A 22,069-nucleotide genomic window follows, 5' to 3' on the forward strand; every position below is an offset into this window, starting at 1 on the left:
ATTACGTTCGTTGATAAGAGGCTTTTGCCTCGCTCTTCTGCCGTTATAATCAGCCTTATTCAATATATTTCTTATGGTTTGTGGGCAACACTTTTTCCCCAAATCATTTTCGGCGATTGTTACGAGTTTCGGTGCACTTATAAATGGATATTTTTTGACTTGGCGTAGAATATACTGTTAATCACTAGCAGAGAAAATTTTATTATTTGCAACTTTCGATCTATTTTTCACAGTTTTATCTCTCTTGTACTGTTTAATGATGTACTGAACGGTCGATCGGCTTCGATCTACAATTTCAGATATTTCCCGAAGCGATTTTTTGTTTTCGTAATGACGAATTACTAGTTCCCGCACTTCAACACTGGTTTGTCCCCTTTGTCTGCCCATTTCACTTTTTTTTATTATCCTTTTTCGATAAATGACGCGATATTCAAAATTTTCCAATGAACTTTGTTACTTGGGACTTCCCCGAATAACACTTTAAAAATTACTTGAAGTTAGATATGCGTGGAAATAGTGTTGCCTGTTAAATTAAAAATGTACGAGTTTGGCTTTTGCATTGAAAATGAAGACTTTTTAGATAACGTATTTTTACTTTTATAAATAAAAGATTATTCAAAAATTTGTTTTTGTCATTTAATGAATTACCCAATACGTTAATGAAATAAAACATCAATTTTTATTGCAATAGTAATTCCCCGTATTTTAAGTAAAACCAAATATTTTAGGGGTGTACGAGTTTCGCTTGGAGCTACTGTATGTATATAATCCGTAAAATTACATATTACTTAACAGGATATCACTTGAACATCGGTGCGCTCCGTGGGAGAATGTTTTGGTGCAATGACACTTTAACACACACCACGATCTATGCTAGGGCATAGAGTTGGCGGAACAGATAAATGATTCGATATTCTGCATAATGAATACCGAAGCCCACAAAATTTTTATGTTGAATCCCCCACACTTTGTCAGTCACTCAAAATAGTCTCTTGTCGATTTGTTGTTGTTGTTGTATGTTTTCTGCCGCTACAACAAAACTTGAACAACAAAAACGGTGCTTCGAAAACCCGTCTATGACATCGTGATCATGAATTTACGAGTATGAACCCGAAAGTATACAGCACAGTCCACTGTATGGGTGTTCCATGATGAGCTGAATCCAACAAAAGTTGTTGTTCCTTGTCTTTAAACCGTTTATGTATGATTTAAAAAGTAAGGAAGGTCTAAGTTTGAGTGCAACCGAACATTTTTTAATTTTGCAACTTGCAAAAAACAAAGCCTCTTGTAAAACCAATCATATAGAGTAAAGTCAGCCGGATGTTCGAAAATCCTAATAATAGTTATATGGAGGGTTAGTCAAGTTTTCGCTCAAACTTATATATTTTAGGCACAAAGATTCAGTGTTATGAGTAAAACACGCTAGTTCATTTTCATTTGAGCAATTCACAACCTGTCGTAAAGCATCGTGAAATTGTAAAATTATAAAAAAACAAGTGTAAAAATTTATAATTTTACGATTTTACGATGCTTTACGACAGGTTGTGAATTGAACAATTAATATAACTCAGATATCAGCCGATATATGCAGTACAAAGTCACTCGGAAGTTCGAAAATATGTACATTAAGTATTTGGGGGCTAATTCCGATTCAACCCACTTTTGACATACAGTGAACCAATAGTTTTCATACTCCTAGTTCTATTAAATTACGACACGTTTATTTGTTTTAAAATGAATAAATTTTGTAGTTTTTTTCTATCCATTTTAAAAGATGTATATTTAACATTAAATATAGCATTTCAAAATATTTTTTTTTACACTAATAAAAAAATTAATGCTAAAGCTTGAAATAAACATAATTTATATCAAAAAAGTTTACGTACACTAATGAATGTATGGTGATTGCGGGACCTATGGAGTTATTTTAATTCCATAACAACCATTCACGTACAACAATGTGATGATAATGTCACGATACAATGTGCATTCAGTGTCGGTATCCTGTTGGAAATTGATTTTCCTGCTATTAACAGCCGATTTAAGCACACTTAAAATTTTAATTATTTTGTTAAAATGTTCAGGTACATATGCTTATTTATTTTTTCACTAAAAAAGTCCAAATGTCCAACTCCTGATGCAGCCATATACTCCCGAACCATAACATTACTCCAACCGTGCTTTACCGTTGGCAATACATTTTTTCCTTGCGACTCTTCATTGATCTTTCTCCACACTTTTCGTGATAAATTCGAGCCAAATATATTAAATTCCGATTCGTCGATGAACACACTGTTTTCCCAAAACCAATACGGTTTGTTTAAATATTGTTTAGCAACCGCCGACCTCTTCTTTTTATTAACCTTACTTATGTATGGCTTACGACGTGCGATTCGTCTATGAAAACCAGCACTATTCAACACATTCCCTACTGTTTGGGGATTTATTTTTCGGGTACATTTCAAAAATGGATAAACACATGTATCTGAACATTTTAACAAAATAATTTAAATTTTAAGTGTGCTTAAATCGGCTGTTAATAGCAGGAAAATAAATTTCCAACAGGATACCGACCCAAAATGCACATTGTATCTAGTAAGTGAATGGTTAGTATGGAATTAAAAATAATTCCATAGGTCCCGCAATCACCATACATTACTCCTATTCAAAATATCTGGAACTTTTTGGAAAACTGTATTCGAAAACATCGAATTTCATCAAAATAAGGCCAAAAAGCTGGATCATGGACTTAGTGGTTAAAATATCCGGAAATAATACTAGAAATTGAGTGGGGAGCATACATCGATATCTAGGGACAATAATAGCAACAAAATGTAGGCCAAAAACCGCTAAAAGTCTTGTGATTACTTTTGATTTATATAAATAATCATTAGTGTACGTAAACTTTTTTGATATAAATTATGCTAATTTTAAGCTTTAGCATAAATTTTTTTTGTTTGTGTAAAAAAAAAAAATATTTTGATATGCTATATTTAATGTTAAATATATGTACATCTTTTGAAATGGATACAAAAAAAACTACAAAATTTATTAATTTTAAAACAAATAAACGTGTCGTAATTTAATAGAAGAAGGTGTATGTAAACTTTATTGGTCCACTGTAAGTATAGACATACTACCATCATAAGAGACGGATTATCCCTTCATTTCAATTGTATATATCACATATTGACAGACATTTTCGATCAAAAGTCAACAATAGGTAACGGGGTCTAAATATTCGGTACCTCGGCGCTTGAACAGTTTTTTTTGGATTTAAAAAATGTTTGGTCATAAGGTGGCTCACACTAAAAAATTTTTGTTTTATCCCGTTATATTAATTGCTTCTTGATTTGTGTACTAGAAATTGAACAAATCAAGTGGAGTTTAAAATTGTGATATAAGGGAAGAAGGCGTTTTTTCACAATAACAATAAAAATGAGAGAAGAATGCCATGTACTAAATTTTGTCGCAATCGGTTGGCCAGGTCCCGAGATATGGGATTTCATCAAAAAGTGGGCGGTGTCACGCCCATCGTCCAATTTTCACGCCGGCCCTCTTATACCATCTTACCGAATTTAATGTCTGAGGAGTATTCAGTTATTGATTTATCGTGCTTTTAGTAGTTTTGAACAGTACCGTTGTATGGGGAGTGAAAGGGGTTAACCTCCGATTTCATCCATTTTCACACTATTGGTAGAAGTTCTTATAAGATTTGCACTCAGCAAATTTGGTTATGGTATCTTAAGTAGTTTAGGAGATATGTACATTAAATTTGTTATAGGGCGGGACCACGCCCACTATCTTAATTTAGTGCTTAGTTATGACACTTTATAAGTTTGCGGTTAATGGCGATTTGTGGGCGTGGCAGTGGTCTGATTACATCCATATACGAACTCGAATTTTTTTGTACTAAGGAGCCCTCATATCAAGTTTCATCGAGATATCTCGATTTTTACTCAAGTTACAGTTTGCATGTACGAACGGATGGATGGACAGACAGACAGTCAACCGGATTTCAACTTTATCCTATACTATCTCGATTAGTTTTAGGTGATACGTACAACCGTTGAGTGAACAAAACTGTAATACTCGTAGCAACTGGTTGTATGAGTATAAAAAAACTAAGTTGACAAAGTTTCTTAACTAACGGTTGTTTGTATCATCTAAATCTAATAGAGAAAGGTTATATATGTATATACATATATGTATATATAAATTATCAGGATTAAGAGGCGAGTAGAAGTCCGGGTGACTGTCCGTCCGTCCGTCCGCCTATCCGTACAAGTTGCAACTTGAGTAAAAATTAATGGGTTATATACAGTTAGAATTTTCTAAAAATCGGGCTTTCTTTATTTTTTTCTTAATGTAAATATATTTAATACACACAAAATTTCATATCGTTCCGGTGAATATTTTCGAAGTTTCACGCAAATTTGAAAAGGCGTTTTAGAGTGCTTGGAAGTGCATTCCATACTTTTAACGCGTTTTTCTCAAAATGTTTTTCAAAGTCGGTGATCAACATAACTCGAAAACGGCTAAATCAATTAATCCCAAGTTTTAATACGAGCTTCTTAAATATATTTTTTAGAAATTAATGAAAAATTTTTTTCTCACCGTTGTTTTTTTATAAACAATTAAAGGGCGAAATTTTGGTCAAAAATTGATTTTTTTTTTTGAGAAACCCACATTTTGTCAAAAAATTTTGTTTAGCTCATTCCTTCGATTAATTATTAGATTTTACATTACGTTAACGAAATCTGTTTGGCTTTTTTAATTTCAGAGGATCCAGTTTAGAGATATAGTAGTCATCGCAAAACGTCTTTTTTGAAAGGAGCTCCCGCAGATCAGCAGTAGGTTCTTTCGAAATAAATATTTTTACCAATACAAAGTTTTAAAATACAGTAAACTTAAAAATTTTCTCATAAAAAATTCTGAAAAACCACATTTTTCGGCCTTCTAATTGTATATAACCCCTTAAAATATTCGTAGACTGACTTAATCGGACCACTGCCACGGGCTGGGATTTAGAATAGCATCCCCCGATTTCGGGGTTAAAATGGGTATGTACGGATAGAGGAGGTCCTCCAAAACAAGAAAAGATACATAAATAGTTGCCGCTGACTTATGGTTTTTGAGATATTTGCATTTAAAGTTCAAAAATTCAACTATTTAAAACGCGTGTTTCTCCGATTTAAAATTAATTTTACACTTAAATTTTTAGCTTTTATGTCCATTAAAACTTCACTTATTCGTTTCTAACTATTTATTTTATATTAAATAGTGTAAAAATTACTTTAATTCCATAATAAACTTTAGTTGAAATCCATTTATTCATACAATAAGAAAATGGTTGCAAACAAGCAAAAAAATTCTTGTTACCATATTTACATATATTTTGTAATGGAATAAAAATAAAATAACAAAGTGATTATGACGTCATTACAAAATTCATTATCGTGTAATGAGTAATGTAAAGTCTTTCAGAATTTTTATTATCTTGATAAATCCTGCTGTTGGATCGGCCAAAAAGGAGTTGAACGCGAAAGAACTGAGCACGCCCAGGTGTTGATCCGACCAGGGTTATTTTTTTGAAGCGTGGCCGAAGGCCACCAATGCAGAATGGAGTTCAACGCGAAGGAACTGATCAAGCCAATGTGCTGGTCCGACCAGGGTTATTTTTTTTTGAAGCGAATGCAGAAAATAATTCTATGCGAAAGGCTAATGTGTTATTTATTTCCTGTCATTGGGGAATTATTTCTTTTGGTTCTTTTGTGAAATATGTACGTAAGGTAACACTGATTATTAGTTAGAAATTAAATTAGAAAATTAGTAAAATTCTGAGAAAATCTTTTTCTGATAATACCATTTATTTATAACAGTATTTATTTTTTATTTCACATCAATAATTCTTTGTAAAAATTAATTATAGTCCGCTTTCATTTATCGTTAATCAGGTGGAATAACCGATAACTTCCCTAAGTATTTACATATGTGGTGCGCTTATTGAATCATTACCCTGGCCTTATTCTTCACTCACTTCTTAATAATGTAGAGTGTGTAGTGATCACGAAATCTGTTTGGTTCTAAGAGATTGAGCGTTGTCTTTAATATGGACTACACTCTAATTTTGCGCAGTAATCAACTTATGTATGCATCCTGGTGGTTGGCAATATTACGATTCTTTTGGCGCCGCGATTTGATGGTACGGATGAATAAAGGAGGTCCTCAAAATTAAAAAAATATACCCTCCTCAGACTCATAGTTTTCGAGATATTTCTATTTAAAGTTCAATAATTTGTAAAAGTAATGCTCGTTATTTCACTATGTTTAACCCACTTTTCACGCATTTTTCAATTAATATATATTTAATTACACTGTACACTAGGGTGTACCATTTTGAGGCAACCTATTTTTTTCAACTGAAAAACAGGCTCAAAACTTTCGAAATGTGTAAAAAAAAAGTCACTCAAAAGATGAGCTCTTAATATTAATATTAAGAGGTGCCTCTTTCAAATTTTCTGTTTTCCATATAAATTACATGGAAAAAAAATAATTTTTTTTTTGTGGTGGTTATTCTGCGGAGGTTATTATATGAGCACGCGATGGCTGCCAGTAGGGATGGTAAACTCGATTCCGATTCTACGCGAAAATCGAGTTTTCTCGTAAAATAATCGATTTATCTTCAGTAGTCGAAGTCGATTAAGAATCGATTCTTGACATTCGAAAAGTCGATTATTTTACGAGAAAACTCGATTTTCGAGTAGAATCGGGATCGAGTTAACCATCCCTACTGGCAGCCATCGCGTGCACATATAATAACCTCCGCACAATAACCACCACAAAAAAAATTATTTTTTTTCCATGTAATTTATATGGAAAACAGAAAATTTGAAAGAGGCACCTCTTAATATTAATCTTAAGAGCTCATCTTTTGAGTGACTTTTTTTTACACATTTCGAAAGTTTTGAGCCTGTTTTTCAGTGGAAAAAAAAGGTTGCCTCAAAATGGCACACCCTACTGTACACATTCAAATAAATCCAAAATTTATACTAATTGTGTATTTTTTAAGAAAATAAATATACTTTAAAAACTACTTTGCACATTCAAACTTTCAAGAGATTTGTGTGTTTACATTTATGACAAATAGTAGTGTTGCCATACTTTGTGTCCTGAAAAAATAATCAAAAATTTTTCTGTTTAATCTTTAGAGATATAAATGATTCAAAATGAACTATTGATTCATACATATGCATTATATACAGTATATTATTTAAGAAATAGAGAAAATTATTATGATACAAAACTTCGTAAATACCGGTTTCATGTATATTACCAATGGAAACCCAAATATTTTTGGCTTTCTTACTATTTGGCAATTCCCAAAGTCTGAATATGAAATGCATATTCCAATAAAATATTCCGTTAGATTTTTCTACTCCGTTGGAATTTATTATCGGTGATTATTTTATAGTGAGTGAAGTTTCGATTTTTGCGTTTATATTAATTTAAAATTCCTCATCCGGATTTAAATTCAAAGCTAACGAATTTTTCAATTTTTTCATCTCTTGGAAGGCTTGTTGAAAACAATGAGCAATCGTCACAGTTTTTGAGGCAATGGGACCAGAGGAAAATAAAAGATCAAATTTAGGATGGATTTGGAGGAGTAATTCAAAGCCAACGAAAAAAAGGAGCAAAACATTGTAGGCAGAGCATAAGTTCAGCTCGAGTTACATTTTTCGATGGATGTCAGTGTCATTTGACTTCGAAGGAAATTTTAGCAATAATTTGTTGTTTTGTGGCCTTTTATTAAAAAGTTTGTACATCCCGAATTTGTACTGATGACTTTAGTAAACTTTTCCGTGACAGTACTATTTGCTTAACCACCAATCATAGCATTGGTGAGTGTGTGGAGAAAGGGAATGCAGACAATACCTCGAATGTCAGAATCGTTTGTTCAAGAGTGCAATTAAGAGTCGCCAATGTCAGAAATTATTACATCACTACATGGCTGTATACGACTATCGTCAAATTTTTTTAGAAAAGAAATACAAGTATGACCTTGGCTCGGCTACTTCTTTTGGATATAAAGCAAGTTTATCCTAGCTATGTAGAAGGAAATCTTCAGGAAGGAATGGAGTTAAAAAAACTGGAAGTACTTACAGTAGAGTCCGAGGGTTTAACTGATATTGTTCCTCTATCGAAACGGTTGCGTTACGAAACTATACAAGATTTAGTGGATAATATATCAACTGATGATAAAAATGACGCGGTTGACATCAACGATCCTGATTTTCATTTTAACGATTTTCGTTAACTTAAATTTAATTTAGCATTGAATATACATATATACATATGTACATATATGTAGAAACATCATAATAAATAGAAAAAATTTATTATAAAATCCAAAGTTTTTCAGTATTTCACTCCTTTTGATTAATATAGGTGTTCGATTGATGAGGGTTATTTTTTATTTTTTTGAAGCGCGGCCGAAGGCCGCTAGTGCAGAAAGTAGTTCGACACAAAAGAACTATGAACACCCCGGTGTTGGACCGATCAAGGTTATTTTTTTATCTTTGTTTGTCAAACAACATAAGATACAAAAACCATTTGTTCTATTGTCTCTTTATATAGTACATATCTTAAACAGAAAATTTTTGATAATTTTTTCAAAACACAATATGTGGCAACACTTCTTCGGAGATTACATTGTTGTCTTAGAAAATACTCTATACCAAATTTCGTGAAGATACATGGTCAAATGTGAAAGTATTCCATACAAGCCCTTGATTCCGATCCTTCAGTTTATATGGCAGCTATATGTTATAGTGGTCCGATATCGGCAGTTCCGACAAATGACTTCTTGAAGAGAAAATGACGTTTGCAAAATTTCAAAACGATATCTTAAAAACTGAGGGACTAGTTCGTATATATACAGACAGACGGACAGACAGACAGACATGGCTAAATCGACTCAGCTCGACATACTGATCGTTAATATATATACTTTATAGGGTCTCCAACCCTTCCTTCTGTGTGTTAAAAACTTCGTGACAAACTTAATATACCCTGTTCAGGGTATAAAAATGTCAAAAAAACAGACCAGATTACTTTACTGACCCTTTAAATACAAATATCTCGAAAACTATAAGTCTGAGGACGGTATATATATACCTCCTCTTTCCGTTTATACCTTCAAATCGCGGCGCCAAATCGTAATCGTGCCTGGTGGTTGAAGCAGCATTGTGTCATAAAAATAAAAAAGAAACTTGGCACAATTCCGATTTCTTTGGCGCCGCGATCTGAAGGTACCGTTAGAAAGAGGAAATCCTCCTAATTAAAAAATATACGAGGTTATAGGTACCGCAAACGGTTAGTTTACCGTTGGAAAGAGGAAGTCCTCCTGATTAAAAAATATATAGGGTTATAGGTACCGCAAACACTTAGTTTACGAGATATTCGACCTTAAAGTTCAAAAATTCCCAAAATTCGAACATTTCAACTAACTATTTTAGCGCATTAAACACACTTTACTTACATTTTTCACTTCAAATGAATTAAATTAAACTATAAACTTTTAAATAAATCCACATTTTACACTTTTAACAGTTTTTTACCGAAGAAATCTTTATGTTAAAAATTACATTTTACACTCGTAGTGAATATTATGTGTGTGCTAAAAATTACGACGAAATGGAGCGCTGCCATGTGATAAGGAAATTCGCTGAAATTCCTTTTTCCCAAAAATTCCTCTATCCATTCACATGGATATGTTCTTTATTTAATTTAATAAACAAATAAGTAATATTATATATAGTTATATTATATAATAACATTATACTACTGTGCCCAAAAAATAAGGTGACATTTGAATTTAAACTGCGTGCGTCGAAGGATATGGAGAATTATTTTTTTTTTAGGTTGGTAGTACTGTCAGTCACATTTATGTCAAATTTCATGTCAAAATATTTATTAGTGTTTGAGATACGTGACGTTTTGTGAGCTGCTAAAAGTAAGTTTTTCGTTTTTTGCGATGTCGAAATTTGTTGAGCAAAGAATTTGCATTAAATTTTGTTTACGGAATCAATTTTCTGCTGCGGGTACGTTGAGGATGGAGAAAGCCTTTGGTGATGAGGCTATGTCTAAAAAAAATGTTTACAAGTGGTATAGTGAGTTCCAAGCCGACCGTGACCGTGTCGAAGACGAAGAGCGTCCAGGGCGACCATCAACCTGAACCGACGAAGCTCACGTTCAACAAATCAAAGATTTGGTGCTGAAAAACCGTCGATTAACAATTAGAGACCTTGCTGATGAAGTTGGAATATCGAAAGGCTCAGCCAATACCATTTTGAAGGATGTTTTGGGCCTCAAGCGCATCAAATCTCGACTGGTACCGAAAACATTGAATTTTTTGGAAAAAAGGCGTCGCGTTGAAGTGTGTGATGCTTTCCGACTACCAGGGTGTCATGAAACGCATTATAACTGGCGATGAGACTTGGATCTATGCTTACGACGCCGAAACAACCGATCAACCGAGCGAATATCGTGCCAAAAGAGAGCCGAGACAAAAAAATCGCGCCAAAGTCGCTCAAAAATCAAAGTCATGTTGACTGTTTTCTTCGATTATCGTGGTGTTGTGCATTATGAATTCCTTCCAACCGGTCAAACAGTCAACAAGAATGTTATTTGAACGTTATGCGTCGTTTGCGTAACGCTACCCGCCTAAAAAGGCCGGAATTGTGGAAAGACAATTCTTGGTTTTTACACCACGATAATTGGTGGATGGTCCCATACTGCCCTCGTAATTCGTGATCATTTCGCCAAAAACTCAACCCATATCGTTCCGCAACCACCGCATTCACCTGATCTGGCACCGTGCAACTTCTGGCTGTTCACCAAGCTCAAAAGACAGCTCCGGGGACACCGTTTTTATACGATAGAGGAGATTCAAGCCGCAGCGAAGACGGAACTGAAGGTCATCCAGGAAAGTGACTACAACCAGTGTTTCGAAGATTGGAAAATCCGTTGACATAAGTGCATTGCATCGGGAGGGGATTACTTTGAAGGGGATGAAATTGATTTGGAAGAATAAATAAACAATTTTCAAAAAAAATACAATGTCACCTTTGGGCACAGTAGTATATATTGTCCCCTAATATACAAAACAACGTATTATCAAAAATAAATGGAAAGCGCTGACAGATATAATAACCAAAATTTAACCATTTTATAACGAAAACTCAAATTTTGTTTCAATATCAGTGCAAGATAACCAAAAAATATAACCACATTATAACGAAACTCAATATTTTATTTTTATTTTATTAAAGCTTACATAATAAACAAATTATTATATAAACTAAAGTACGCAGCGCTAGCATCATAGGCTTTCGGCTGACTGGTGGGAAAAATTAGAAACTTGTTTAAATACAACGAAGGAGATCTGTATCCTTCAGATAACTGTAAATTTTAGATATGTTGCTAATAGTTGGGTTCATTAAAAACTGAACAGGATCATCATTGTTAAAGTTTTTAAGTCTGAGGCTGTCCAGAGCAGGACAAAAAACGAGTAAGTGTAGCACACTAACCGTTGACTCACAAAAGGGACATTGGCTGATGCGACTACCATCCAGAAGGTGTGCATTGGTAATGATAGTGTGTCCAAGCATGTTTCCAATTATACCCGAGTGGCTGGGAACCCACATAATTCTGAGTTTATGTGGAAGAGATATCAAAATGTCTCTGATGGCGCAAATGATGTAATTGGAGTTATTGCAGTTTTTTAAAGCTAGAAAGCAGGATAAACTGTCAGTACAGATAATCTATTTTCCTTTGTTTAGCTTTGAGTATTGAACAGCTTTAAGAATTGCGGTAGCTTCAGCTGTAAATATTGAACAGAAAGAAAATAGCAGGCCATACGAAATAGGGTTTTATCTTCACTAACTGCAGCGAAGGAGGTGTGAGTACCTTTTGATCCGTCTGTGAATAGAAGTTTCCAACCAGCTGGAGCTGGAGAGGAGCTGTTACTTTCAGGAAGTGGGCTTTATAAACATTGCTAGAAGTATTGTTCTTTCGTTGTTGAACTAAATCAGAAACAAATGAGGCTACACTCACACGCCACGGGGGTGTTTAATACTCCAAGGTAAAGCTATTTTATGCGGTAACTCATTTACTTTCACAAACATGGTGCATTTGTATAACGATGATTGAATCTTTAGCGATCGCATACGTGTCAGAGCTGAGTGGAAATCCTTTTTCAGAATAAAACTGGGATTGATTATGAGCTTAGGATAGAGTTTATATAAGCTGTCTTCCATATTGTCTTTTAAAAAAGGCAGTCCAGATTCAGGCAATATGTTTTTTATCGGAGATGTTGGAAACGCACGAATAGAACGACGGGCAGCAGAATGATACGGTGCAGCAAGCAACTTGATATGATTTTTACAATGGTGTCCATATATTTCTAAGCCGTAATTAATTATTGATAAGATGAGAGCTTTAGTGACCTTTACCAGTAGAGCCGGGCCAATGAGTGAGCGCTTACATGAAAGATACTTGATTATGTTTAAAATAACAAATAGTCTTTTTCTTACATATTGACAATGCTGCTTAAATGAATACTTAGAGTCTAATATTACGCCTAGGAACTTAAAACTATCTGTACAGATTAAATTTATATTATTAACGGTAAGTGTGGGTGTATTACAATGTTTCTTACAAATATGTAATAACTTAGATTTAGAGGAAGAAATTGACGTGCCCGAAGAACCGGACCAATGGATTAAGAGGGATAAGATTTTAGAAAAGGAAGACGTAACAACGGACAAATCGCAGGCATTAGAAAATAATACTAAATCATCAGCATAGATTTGGTGACTGATATTAGGGAAGACAGATGAAATTGTACTGATTTCATCAAATTCGATAGTAAAAAGTATGACTGAAAGGGGGGAACCTTGGGGTGTTCCATTATCAAGAGGTAGTATAGAGGATCGGACATTAGAAACAAGTACACTAATTTTACGTTTAGAGAGAAAAGATTTAACAAAGTTATATAAGTATATGTGAGCCGACTTTCCATTTTCTAAGCTGCCATAATACCACGTGTATACCAATCCGATCAAAAGCTTTTAAAAAATCAAGTGAAAGTATCGATACATGATTTTTGTGGGATAATGCATCAGAGACGAATTGGTCAAGATGCAGAAGAGCGTCTAACGTCCCCTGCCCCTTCTTAAATGCAAACTGGTTATGGTGAACAAGATTGTGAGATTGAGCATACCAGGATAGCCTGATATCAATGATTTTCTCCATTAGTTTTCCTAGGCAAGGCAGGAGGGATATAGGCCGATAACTATTGACTTCGCAGGGAGGCTTACCAGGTTTTAAAATGGGAATGACAGCGCTGGTCTTCCAAAGCAGAGGATAGTTGCTGTCCGAAGGATGTTATTATAAAGATTAATTAGACGGGATAGCAGGAAGGGTGGGAGATGTTTAATGATAGGGTAGGATATTTTATCAATGCCAGGGGTTTTGCCTTTAACTACAGAGAGTGCAGAGAGGAATTCAAGAATGGATATATCAGAATCTAAAAACCTAGCTGAAGAAGACAAGTTCGAGGGAGGCAGGTAAGGGGAGGAAAGAACGGACAGTTTGCTGGAGGAAAATTCAGGAGAAAAACTGGAATCCGAGGAAACGTTGGAAAAGTGAAGCGCAAGTTCTAAGGCTATATCTTGCGGATATAGAAGATTGCCACGAGGAGAATTGAGGAGAGAAATCGGAGAAAAGGAGGTTAAACCAGACAGTCTCCTTATGTCAGCCCAGATCTTTTTTGGGTTAGAAGAGGAATTGATTTCGCTAGTGAACTTTTGAAAACAGAGAACTATCGCCTTACGACGAAAAATCGCATTAGATATTTTATTGCCTAAACGCACAAAGTTCACTATTCCACACATTGGACGAAATGGGGAAAAGACGGGATGAAATTCACAGAAATGTTCAAACTTATCCCAATCAGCCAAGTCTGTTTTAAAGCATACTCTAGTCTTAAACCGGGATGCATGATGGGGAGAGGAAATTTTAGAAAGAATGGGGAAGTGATCGCTACCATGTAGGTCATCGATCCGGAGCCATTCGGTTTTGGTGAGTAGGGATGGGGAACAAAGCGATAGGTCAATATGTGTAGAGGAAGAGTGAGTGGAAAAGTGGGTGGGAGAACCGTCATTAAGAGCAATGCAGTTAGAACTAAGTATAACATCTTCAATAATTCGACCTTTCGGATTAGCTGAGGAAGACCCCCAAAGTGGGCTGCAAGCGTTAAAATCACCGGCCAGTAAGAAAGGAGTAGTTCTAGACGGGAAGAGATGACAGATATCACTTAAAGTGAAAGATTCATTAGGAGGGGAATAGACACAAGTAATGATGAGTTTATAAGGAGAAAGAATTTCTAAGGAGAGGGAGGAGATGTTTGAAGGAGTAGGGGGTAGGGTATTATGTGGTACTTTTCTGTTGATCAGAATGGCTATTCCGTTTGCTGGTGGTATTGCTGGGGAGGTTATAAAAATAACCTATATATGCCTTGGGGGTATGAGCTACAATATTGTTGGCAAGATGAGTTTAATTTAATAATATTGCTGAGGGGTTGAATGTTTTAATTAAAAGTTCGAGTTCCATGTAATTATTTAAGTATCCGTTGATATTCCACTGAAGGATGGATAACATGGATAGAAAAATAAAGAAAAAGTAATAATGTGAGGTTATGGGAATTTGATTTTTATACATGGTAATGACGTCCCGCATAGTGCATTTGTGTATAATTTTAATCTTTAATATTTCTTTCGATTGAATAAATTTAGGGCAAGCATTTGAGGACGAGGGGTGTTCACCTGCGCAGTTAGCGCAGTAAACTTTGGTGCAATCAGAAGGTGGAGAGTGGTTAGGAGGAAGGTTGCAAATGACACAGGAAGGAGATTTATCGCAGTGTTTAGCGGTGTGTCCTAATAGCTGACAAGTTTTGCAGCGCATAGGATTAGGGTAGTACGGACGGACATCTAGGGTTCTCCAGGCTACTTCAATTCTGTTAGGAAGTGTATATTTATTGAATGTTAATAATACGGCACCAGTAGGTACTCGAACGCCTTTAACCATTTTGTTAAACTTATGGACTGCACCTTGTTCCTTGAGACCTTCAATTATTTCATCGTCGCTAAGTTGGCAAATAAAGGGGGCATAAATTGTGCCCTTGACTGAGTTAAGGGTGCTGTGAAGGGCGACTTCAACAGCACCTGCACCGGGTAGATTCTTAGTGAAAAGGAATTTATCAGCAATTTTTTGATTTTTTACAAGGAGGAGTAGGCTGCCATCGCGAAATGACGAGATGTTGTTAATATCTTTAATGATAGATTGAATACTTTTATTAATCGCGAAACAGGAGATGGATGTAATAGGTTTACTGGCATCCCGCGACTTAATGACGAGGTATTTGGGGTCATCCTTCTTTGTTATGGGGAGTTCCGGATATAGTTCCAACGTTGATTGATCAGGTTTTTTTCTTTTAGTCTTCTGGGCTGAGGATAATAGGGCAAACCTATTATCACCCAGATTGTTGGCCCCAGGGGGCATTGTGAAAATATTACTTCTTATGTATGCAAAAATGTAGGAATGTAGCACAAGTTAACAATAAGAAATAAACACAACGAGAAAATAACAGTAAAAAAGTTTTTTGTGCACAACTGTAAAGTAGCGTTATAACACAGACACCGTTAGAATGCAGATGCTCAACAACAGCACTAGCGAGAGAAAAAAAATGCGGCCGTACGGTATGACAACACGGTTTCGACTGAAACTCAATATATTTTTTTTATTTTAACGCAGAAAGGAGAACTATGCGAAAGTACTTTAGTCAAATAAATCACATATTACACATATACATATGTAGAAAGTACTTTTTATACCCTGAACAGGGTATATTAAGTGTGTCCAAAGTTTGTAACACCCAGAAGGAAGCGTCGGAGACCCTATAAGGCACATATATATATAAATGATCAGTATGTTGAGCTGAGTTGATTTAGCCATGTCCGTCTGTCTGTCTGTCCGTCTGTCCGTCTGTCTGTCCGTCTGTCCGTCCGTCTGTCCGTCTGTCCGTCCGTCTGTCCGTCCGTCCGTCCGTCTGTCTGTATATATACGAACTAGTCCCTCAGTTTTTAAGATATCCTTTTGAAATTTTGCAAACGTCATTTTCTCTTCAAGAAGCTGCTCATTTGTCGGAACGGCCGATATCGGGCAACTATAACATATAGCTGCCATATAAACTGAACGATCGGAATCAAGTTCTTGTATGGAAAACTTTCACATTTGACAATGTATCTTCACCAAATTTGTTATAGATTATTTTCTAAGGCAACAATGTAATCTCCGAAGAAATTGGTCAGATCGGTTAACTATAGTATATAGCTAACATACAAACTGAACAATCGGAATCAAGTTCTTGTATGGAAAACTTTCACATTTGAAAACGTATCTTCACGAAATTTGGTATGAGTTATTGTTTGTAAAAATAATGTAATATCTGAAGAAATTGTTCAGATCGGCTTACTATAGCATATAGCTGCCATACAAACTGAATGATCGGAATCAAATGCTGGTATGGAAAACTTTTGCATTTGACAAGATATATTTACGAAATTTGGTATAAATTATTTTCTAAGGCACCAATGTAATCTGTGAAGAGTATATCAGCTTCGGTGCAGCCGAAGTTACCGTTTTTTCTTGTTTTTATAGTTAATATAGAAAAAAGAATCACCCGAAAAAACGGCACGATTCCGATTACTTTGGCGGAGGGGTAAAAAAAACCGAATTTCCATATAAATGGGGTATGTGCGGATAGGGGAGCTTCTCCAGAGAAGAAATATCCAAAAATAATATAAAAATAACTTTTATTTTTTTTAAATATTCACGATTAAAAGTTCACAAATTTGCACTAATAACACATGGTATTTCTTATGTTTCACTAAATTTTTTCACGTTTTTCACTCTGTATATTTAAATATACACTCTAAACATTAAAATAAGTTCACATTTCACTTTTATTTGCTTATATTTTACCTAAATTGATTAATTTAAAAATCACTTAGCACACTCATCGTTGAAAAGGTTAGATTGTTTACAATTATTGCCACATCTTGAACAGCAAATATGTAGGTTTTTAACAATTTTTCTTTGTTTTTTTACGTGATTCTTTTTCCCATATTAACTATAAAACAAAAATACTTTTTACATAATATGTATGTATATACCGGATATGTGATTTATGTAACTGAAGTACTTTCGCGTAGTACTCTTTTTTGCATTGTCGGCCTTCAGCCGCGCTTTGAAAAAATAACCCTGGTCGAGCCAATACCAGGGGTGACTGAAGTACTTTCGCATAGTACTCCTTTCTGCGTTAAAATAAAAAATATACATTGAGTTTCGTTAAAAAGTGGTTATATTTTTCGGTTATCTTGCACGGAAATTGAAACAAAATTTGAGTTTTCGTTATAAAATGGTTAAATTTTGGTTATTATATCTTTCAGCGCTTTCCATTTATTTTTGATAATACGTTGTTTTGTATATTAGGTGACAATATATATAATATTATTATATAATATTACTATATACATACATATATATATGTACATATAGGTACATATATTATTATATAATATTACTTATTTGTTTATTAAATTAAATAAAGAACATATCCGTATGAAGGGATAGAGGAATTTTTGGGGAAAAAAGGAATTTCAGCGAATTTCCTTATTGGCACATGGCAGCGCTCCATTTCGTCGTAATTTTTAGCACACACATAATGTTCACTACGAGTGTAAAATGTAATTTTTAAAATAAAGATTTCTTCGGTAAAAAAAAACTGATAAAAGTGTAAAGTGTGGATTTATTTAAAAGTTTATAGATTAATTTAATTTATTTGAAATGAAAAATGTGAGTAAAGTGTGTTTAATGTGGTAAAATAGCTTGTTGAAATGTTCGAGGACTTCCTCTTTCCAACGGTACCTTCAAATCGCGGCGCCAAATAAATCGGAATTGTGCCGCCGACCTATCCGTGCATACCCCATTTTTACCGAAATACGTGTTTTTTCTCGACCGCCAAAGTAATAGGAATCGTGCCCCATACTTAATTACTCTAAGTGGGAAATCTACTTAAATTTACTGAGCTCACTCAATTCACACAACATTCTTTAAAGTGGGTATAAGTGGCAAAGATATTTCTTGTTGTTTTCATCCTTTGTATTTGTATAGCCGAACATGTTGCAAATAATATAATATAAACAAACGTATTAATTTTACTTACAATGATAGCATATACTCACGTTTTTAAATATTCACTTAAATCTTTAATTGCTTCTGATCTCATTCCTCTTGCTTTTAATATAGCTATTTTACGCTTACGGGGAGCAGCGTTTGTTTCATCTTTCGAAATAATTTCATCTAACAAATCAGTTGCCTCTTCATACATCTGCAAAGCTTCTAAGCGCATAGCCTCAAACTTCATAACCCTCATGCTTTCAGGAAATTCTATGCTTAATGTTTCAATGCATTTCCCAGCAATATCTAATCGAGAAGTGTCGAATGCAGCAATTAGTACTTGCTCCAATATAATATGCCTCTCATTGCCAGTTTTTTGCACATGATTTTCCAACAGTGCTTCCCATAGTTGTATTATTTCATCACTCCGACGCTCATTGTCCTCACGCCACTTCCGAAATTGGTCACGAACATCTACCAATAATAAAAAAGAGAATATTTTGGTATGATCTACAATTGGGAAAACACGAAAATAATTTGTATTGCTTTTATAATTATTTAAATATTTCAAAAATTTTCACAAAACCTTTCCAACACATTTCTTTAAAATTATACGCCATTGTCTATGTGAAATTCAAGAACAATTATGTTCAGAGTAAAAATTATTGTTTAAACGTCAGATTTATTAGACTCGAACATCGCCGCAAGAGGAGGCTATGTTACCGAAAGATGGCGTACAGAACTTATTTGGTATGTCTCGGTTTATACACGAAATGTGTTGTTGCTCCTTATAGGCCTATTCACTTTTGGTTTTAATCTTCTTTTGTGTAACAGCGAACTGTTAACCAAACTGTTACACAAATGACTGATTCACATAAAACTTTTTCCTGGCTTTGCTTCGGGCATATGCTTTGATAGAAATGTTGGGCAATTTCTATATTTTCAAACTTTGTGTATGTCGTTCTGAACATAGAGAGCGACACGACATGAATCCTACTACATGAACATTTGTAAGAAGTCAGCGACATAACAATGGCCGGCATGTACACAAAACGACACAACTGTCCATTTCGTATGTACACAATTGCGTTGTTGCCGAACTAATACCTTGCACTTCAATGAAATTTTAATATTTTGTTCAAAGTGAATTTTTTTATGCAAAAATAAATTAAATTGGTAAATTTATTTGTTTTTAAGGTAAATGTTCAGCAGAGCGACTTTTCCGAAAACGTGCACTAATTTTCACGGGAAATGTCTTAAAAAATTCGTTTTTAATTCCGATTCACGAATATATATGGAGCGTTATCTATTTTTATGTTTTTTTGTAATAAAAACAAAAAGAAATATTATGATTTTGCACGTTATTTACGCTATAAATGGCATCACTGTTCGAAATTCAATTGGGTACTAGTGATACAAGCAGCGATCGGCTTCGAAATATCGATACTCTCGATATTCGAGACTAAACAAGAATAGATAAAAATGAAAGATAGGTAATAGAAAAATAATAATAATTGGAAAAATTAAAAGAAATTAAAATTACGATATTCTCAATATTCGAGTCTGAACGAGAATTGGTAAAAATGAGAAATACATAAAAGGAAAATAATAATTGGAAAAATAAAAAGAAATTAAAATATCGATATTCTCAATATTCGGGTCTGAGCGCTCGAAAAAAAATAACCGTGGTCGGTCCAACACCCCGGCGTTCATAATTCTTCTATGTCCAACTTCTTCTTCTTTCTGCAATAATAATGAATTATAAATTTTTCTATTATGTATTTCCCATTTTTATCAATTCTCGTTCAGACTCAAATATCGAGAGTATCGATAATTCGAACACGATCAGTGCATGAATTAATAGATTCGAATTTACAACAGCGATGCCATAATTTCGAACATTACCTTGCCATTTGCGTTGAAGTAAAGTGATTGTGAAGTTTTACATATTTTTATATGAATAACAATAAAAACCATTTCTCTAATTAATTAATTAAAGAACATCAATAATTACGTGTATATAATTGATAGAAAATATATTTTTAACATCTAAAGACGTGTAAAGTGCAAAAGTGAATTTTTGATTTCGATATATATACGATGTTTTTCTATTAAAACAAAGAAAATATTGTTATTAAAAGCACGCGCCTAACATATTCGTAAAGTAGAACTAAAACCGAGTATTTTGAGACATTTCCGTAAAAATTGGTGCACTTTTTCGGAAAAGCCGCTCTGCTGAACATTTATCGTTTTTAATTATCAATTGTTATTACAAATTATATAACAGAGCTATTTTATGCTTTTATTTGTATAATAACGTCAGGTTTGTTAGAGCTTTGAATAATTTTACATATTAGTGGCATCACTCCTCTCTACTGTCAACTCTACTGTCGTCGGCATATTTAAAAATATTTTCATGTTTGCGAGAGCGACAAGCAGTCGTGTAGTCGTGCAGCTGTCTAAATAACTGTGTCCATAAGAACGTGTGTATTTTAATATTTGACAGATGTCGCTTGTAGTCTGTCGCGCTGACCACAAAACTTCACAACCAAGATGATGGTGAAAAGCTTTATAGGAGCACGAATACAAATTGAACAATGGGCGGTGCGCCGGCCACCTTTAGATGAAACACAATATCTCAGGAACTACTCTACCAATTTCAAATACTATGCTAAATCGGACAAAAACCACCACTACTTCCCATATAACACCACTTTAAATTCCATCTGATTCTTTTACTTCTACTATACAAATCAAACACCAATGAATATGTCGACATAAAACTTTGCACAAGTAGTGACCTTAAGGTCTTTAATCTTCTGACAAATATGGTTTATACCATGTTCAGACCGAAAATTAAAAGATAAGATTACATTTAAGCATTTCATAACCCAACAGTGTTCTCACTGCCGTTAGAAAGATCAAAAAACAGCTGTTATTGTCATTCAAGAATTCACATCGCTTAATATTTATCAAAAAGAAAGATTGTCATATAGTATTTTCAAATAAAAGCAGTATTTTTTTAATGTTTTCCATATAATAGAAATAATGGATGTATTTTTTCATTTGTTAAGTCGATTTTCAGGTGAAATTAGATTCATTGCTTTAAAAAAAATTTGTTTGTTTACATTTTTCCCCTTTGTAGTGTCTTAATCAGCTGTGATAATGTAACAGATTTCCAGTGCTGACAAGTAGATTGCGCAAAATCAGAGTCGCACAGACAGATTTAGCGTGGATCAGTTTGAAATCATTTCAATGAAGTGATTTGGAACTGTCATTTTTGTATGGCGAAATCTTGATAAATTTTTAAGATTAGTGGGATAATCCATTCAACAGCCGAAATCGTGTGATTAAGTGTCGGTCTGAATATGGTATTAAAGGGTTAAAAATATAATTCTTAAAGGGGTACTCTCATGTGAACGCATACATTTCAACACCTTTTTGTTAAAATTTTTTTTATGCGACAACAAAATTCAATCATTTTAATTTTTTTTTTTTTTTTTTTTATTTGTATTTTGAAATGTACAAAAAAAAATTTGTTTCCGGTTTTTATATTTTTAATATATTTTTTTTTTAATCAAAGTAGTCCCCAACAAAAAAAAGTAGTTCACTGGTCATGGTGATAGCGGCTGTTCATGTTGTCACAGTACAGAATCGCACGTTTAACCTGAAAGATGGGTATCTGTTAAAGGGGCCATACACGACACACATGTGCGTTCGATCTGTATGAAATCGTTTCGCCATACACGACATACAAATCCATTTT

The 22,069-nt window shown here is 34.1% G+C and overlaps 1 protein-coding gene across 2 annotated transcripts in view; it reads right to left on the reverse strand.

Moving 5' to 3' along the window:
* Nucleotides 1-21,044, reverse strand: part of LOC120780491 (ER membrane protein complex subunit 2-like) — a 107,160-nt gene extending 86,116 nt beyond the window's left edge. The window contains exons 1-2 of one of the 2 annotated variants that reach the window (XM_040112766.1): nt 21,005-21,044; nt 18,369-18,777 (exon numbers count right to left, since the gene is read on the reverse strand). In XM_040112766.1, the coding sequence (XP_039968700.1) occupies nt 18,369-18,777; nt 21,005-21,029 (434 nt within the window). In that variant the 5' untranslated portion in view covers nt 21,030-21,044. Of the gene's footprint in view, nt 1-18,368; nt 18,778-18,889; nt 19,106-21,004 lie in introns of those variants that run through there. The other variant, XM_040112765.1, reaches the window with a different exon arrangement.
* Between the last annotated feature and the right edge of the window lie 1,025 nt (nt 21,045-22,069).

This window comes from Bactrocera tryoni, unplaced genomic scaffold (genome assembly GCF_016617805.1).
Source record: "Bactrocera tryoni isolate S06 unplaced genomic scaffold, CSIRO_BtryS06_freeze2 scaffold_25, whole genome shotgun sequence".
NCBI lineage: Eukaryota > Metazoa > Arthropoda > Insecta > Diptera > Tephritidae > Bactrocera > Bactrocera tryoni.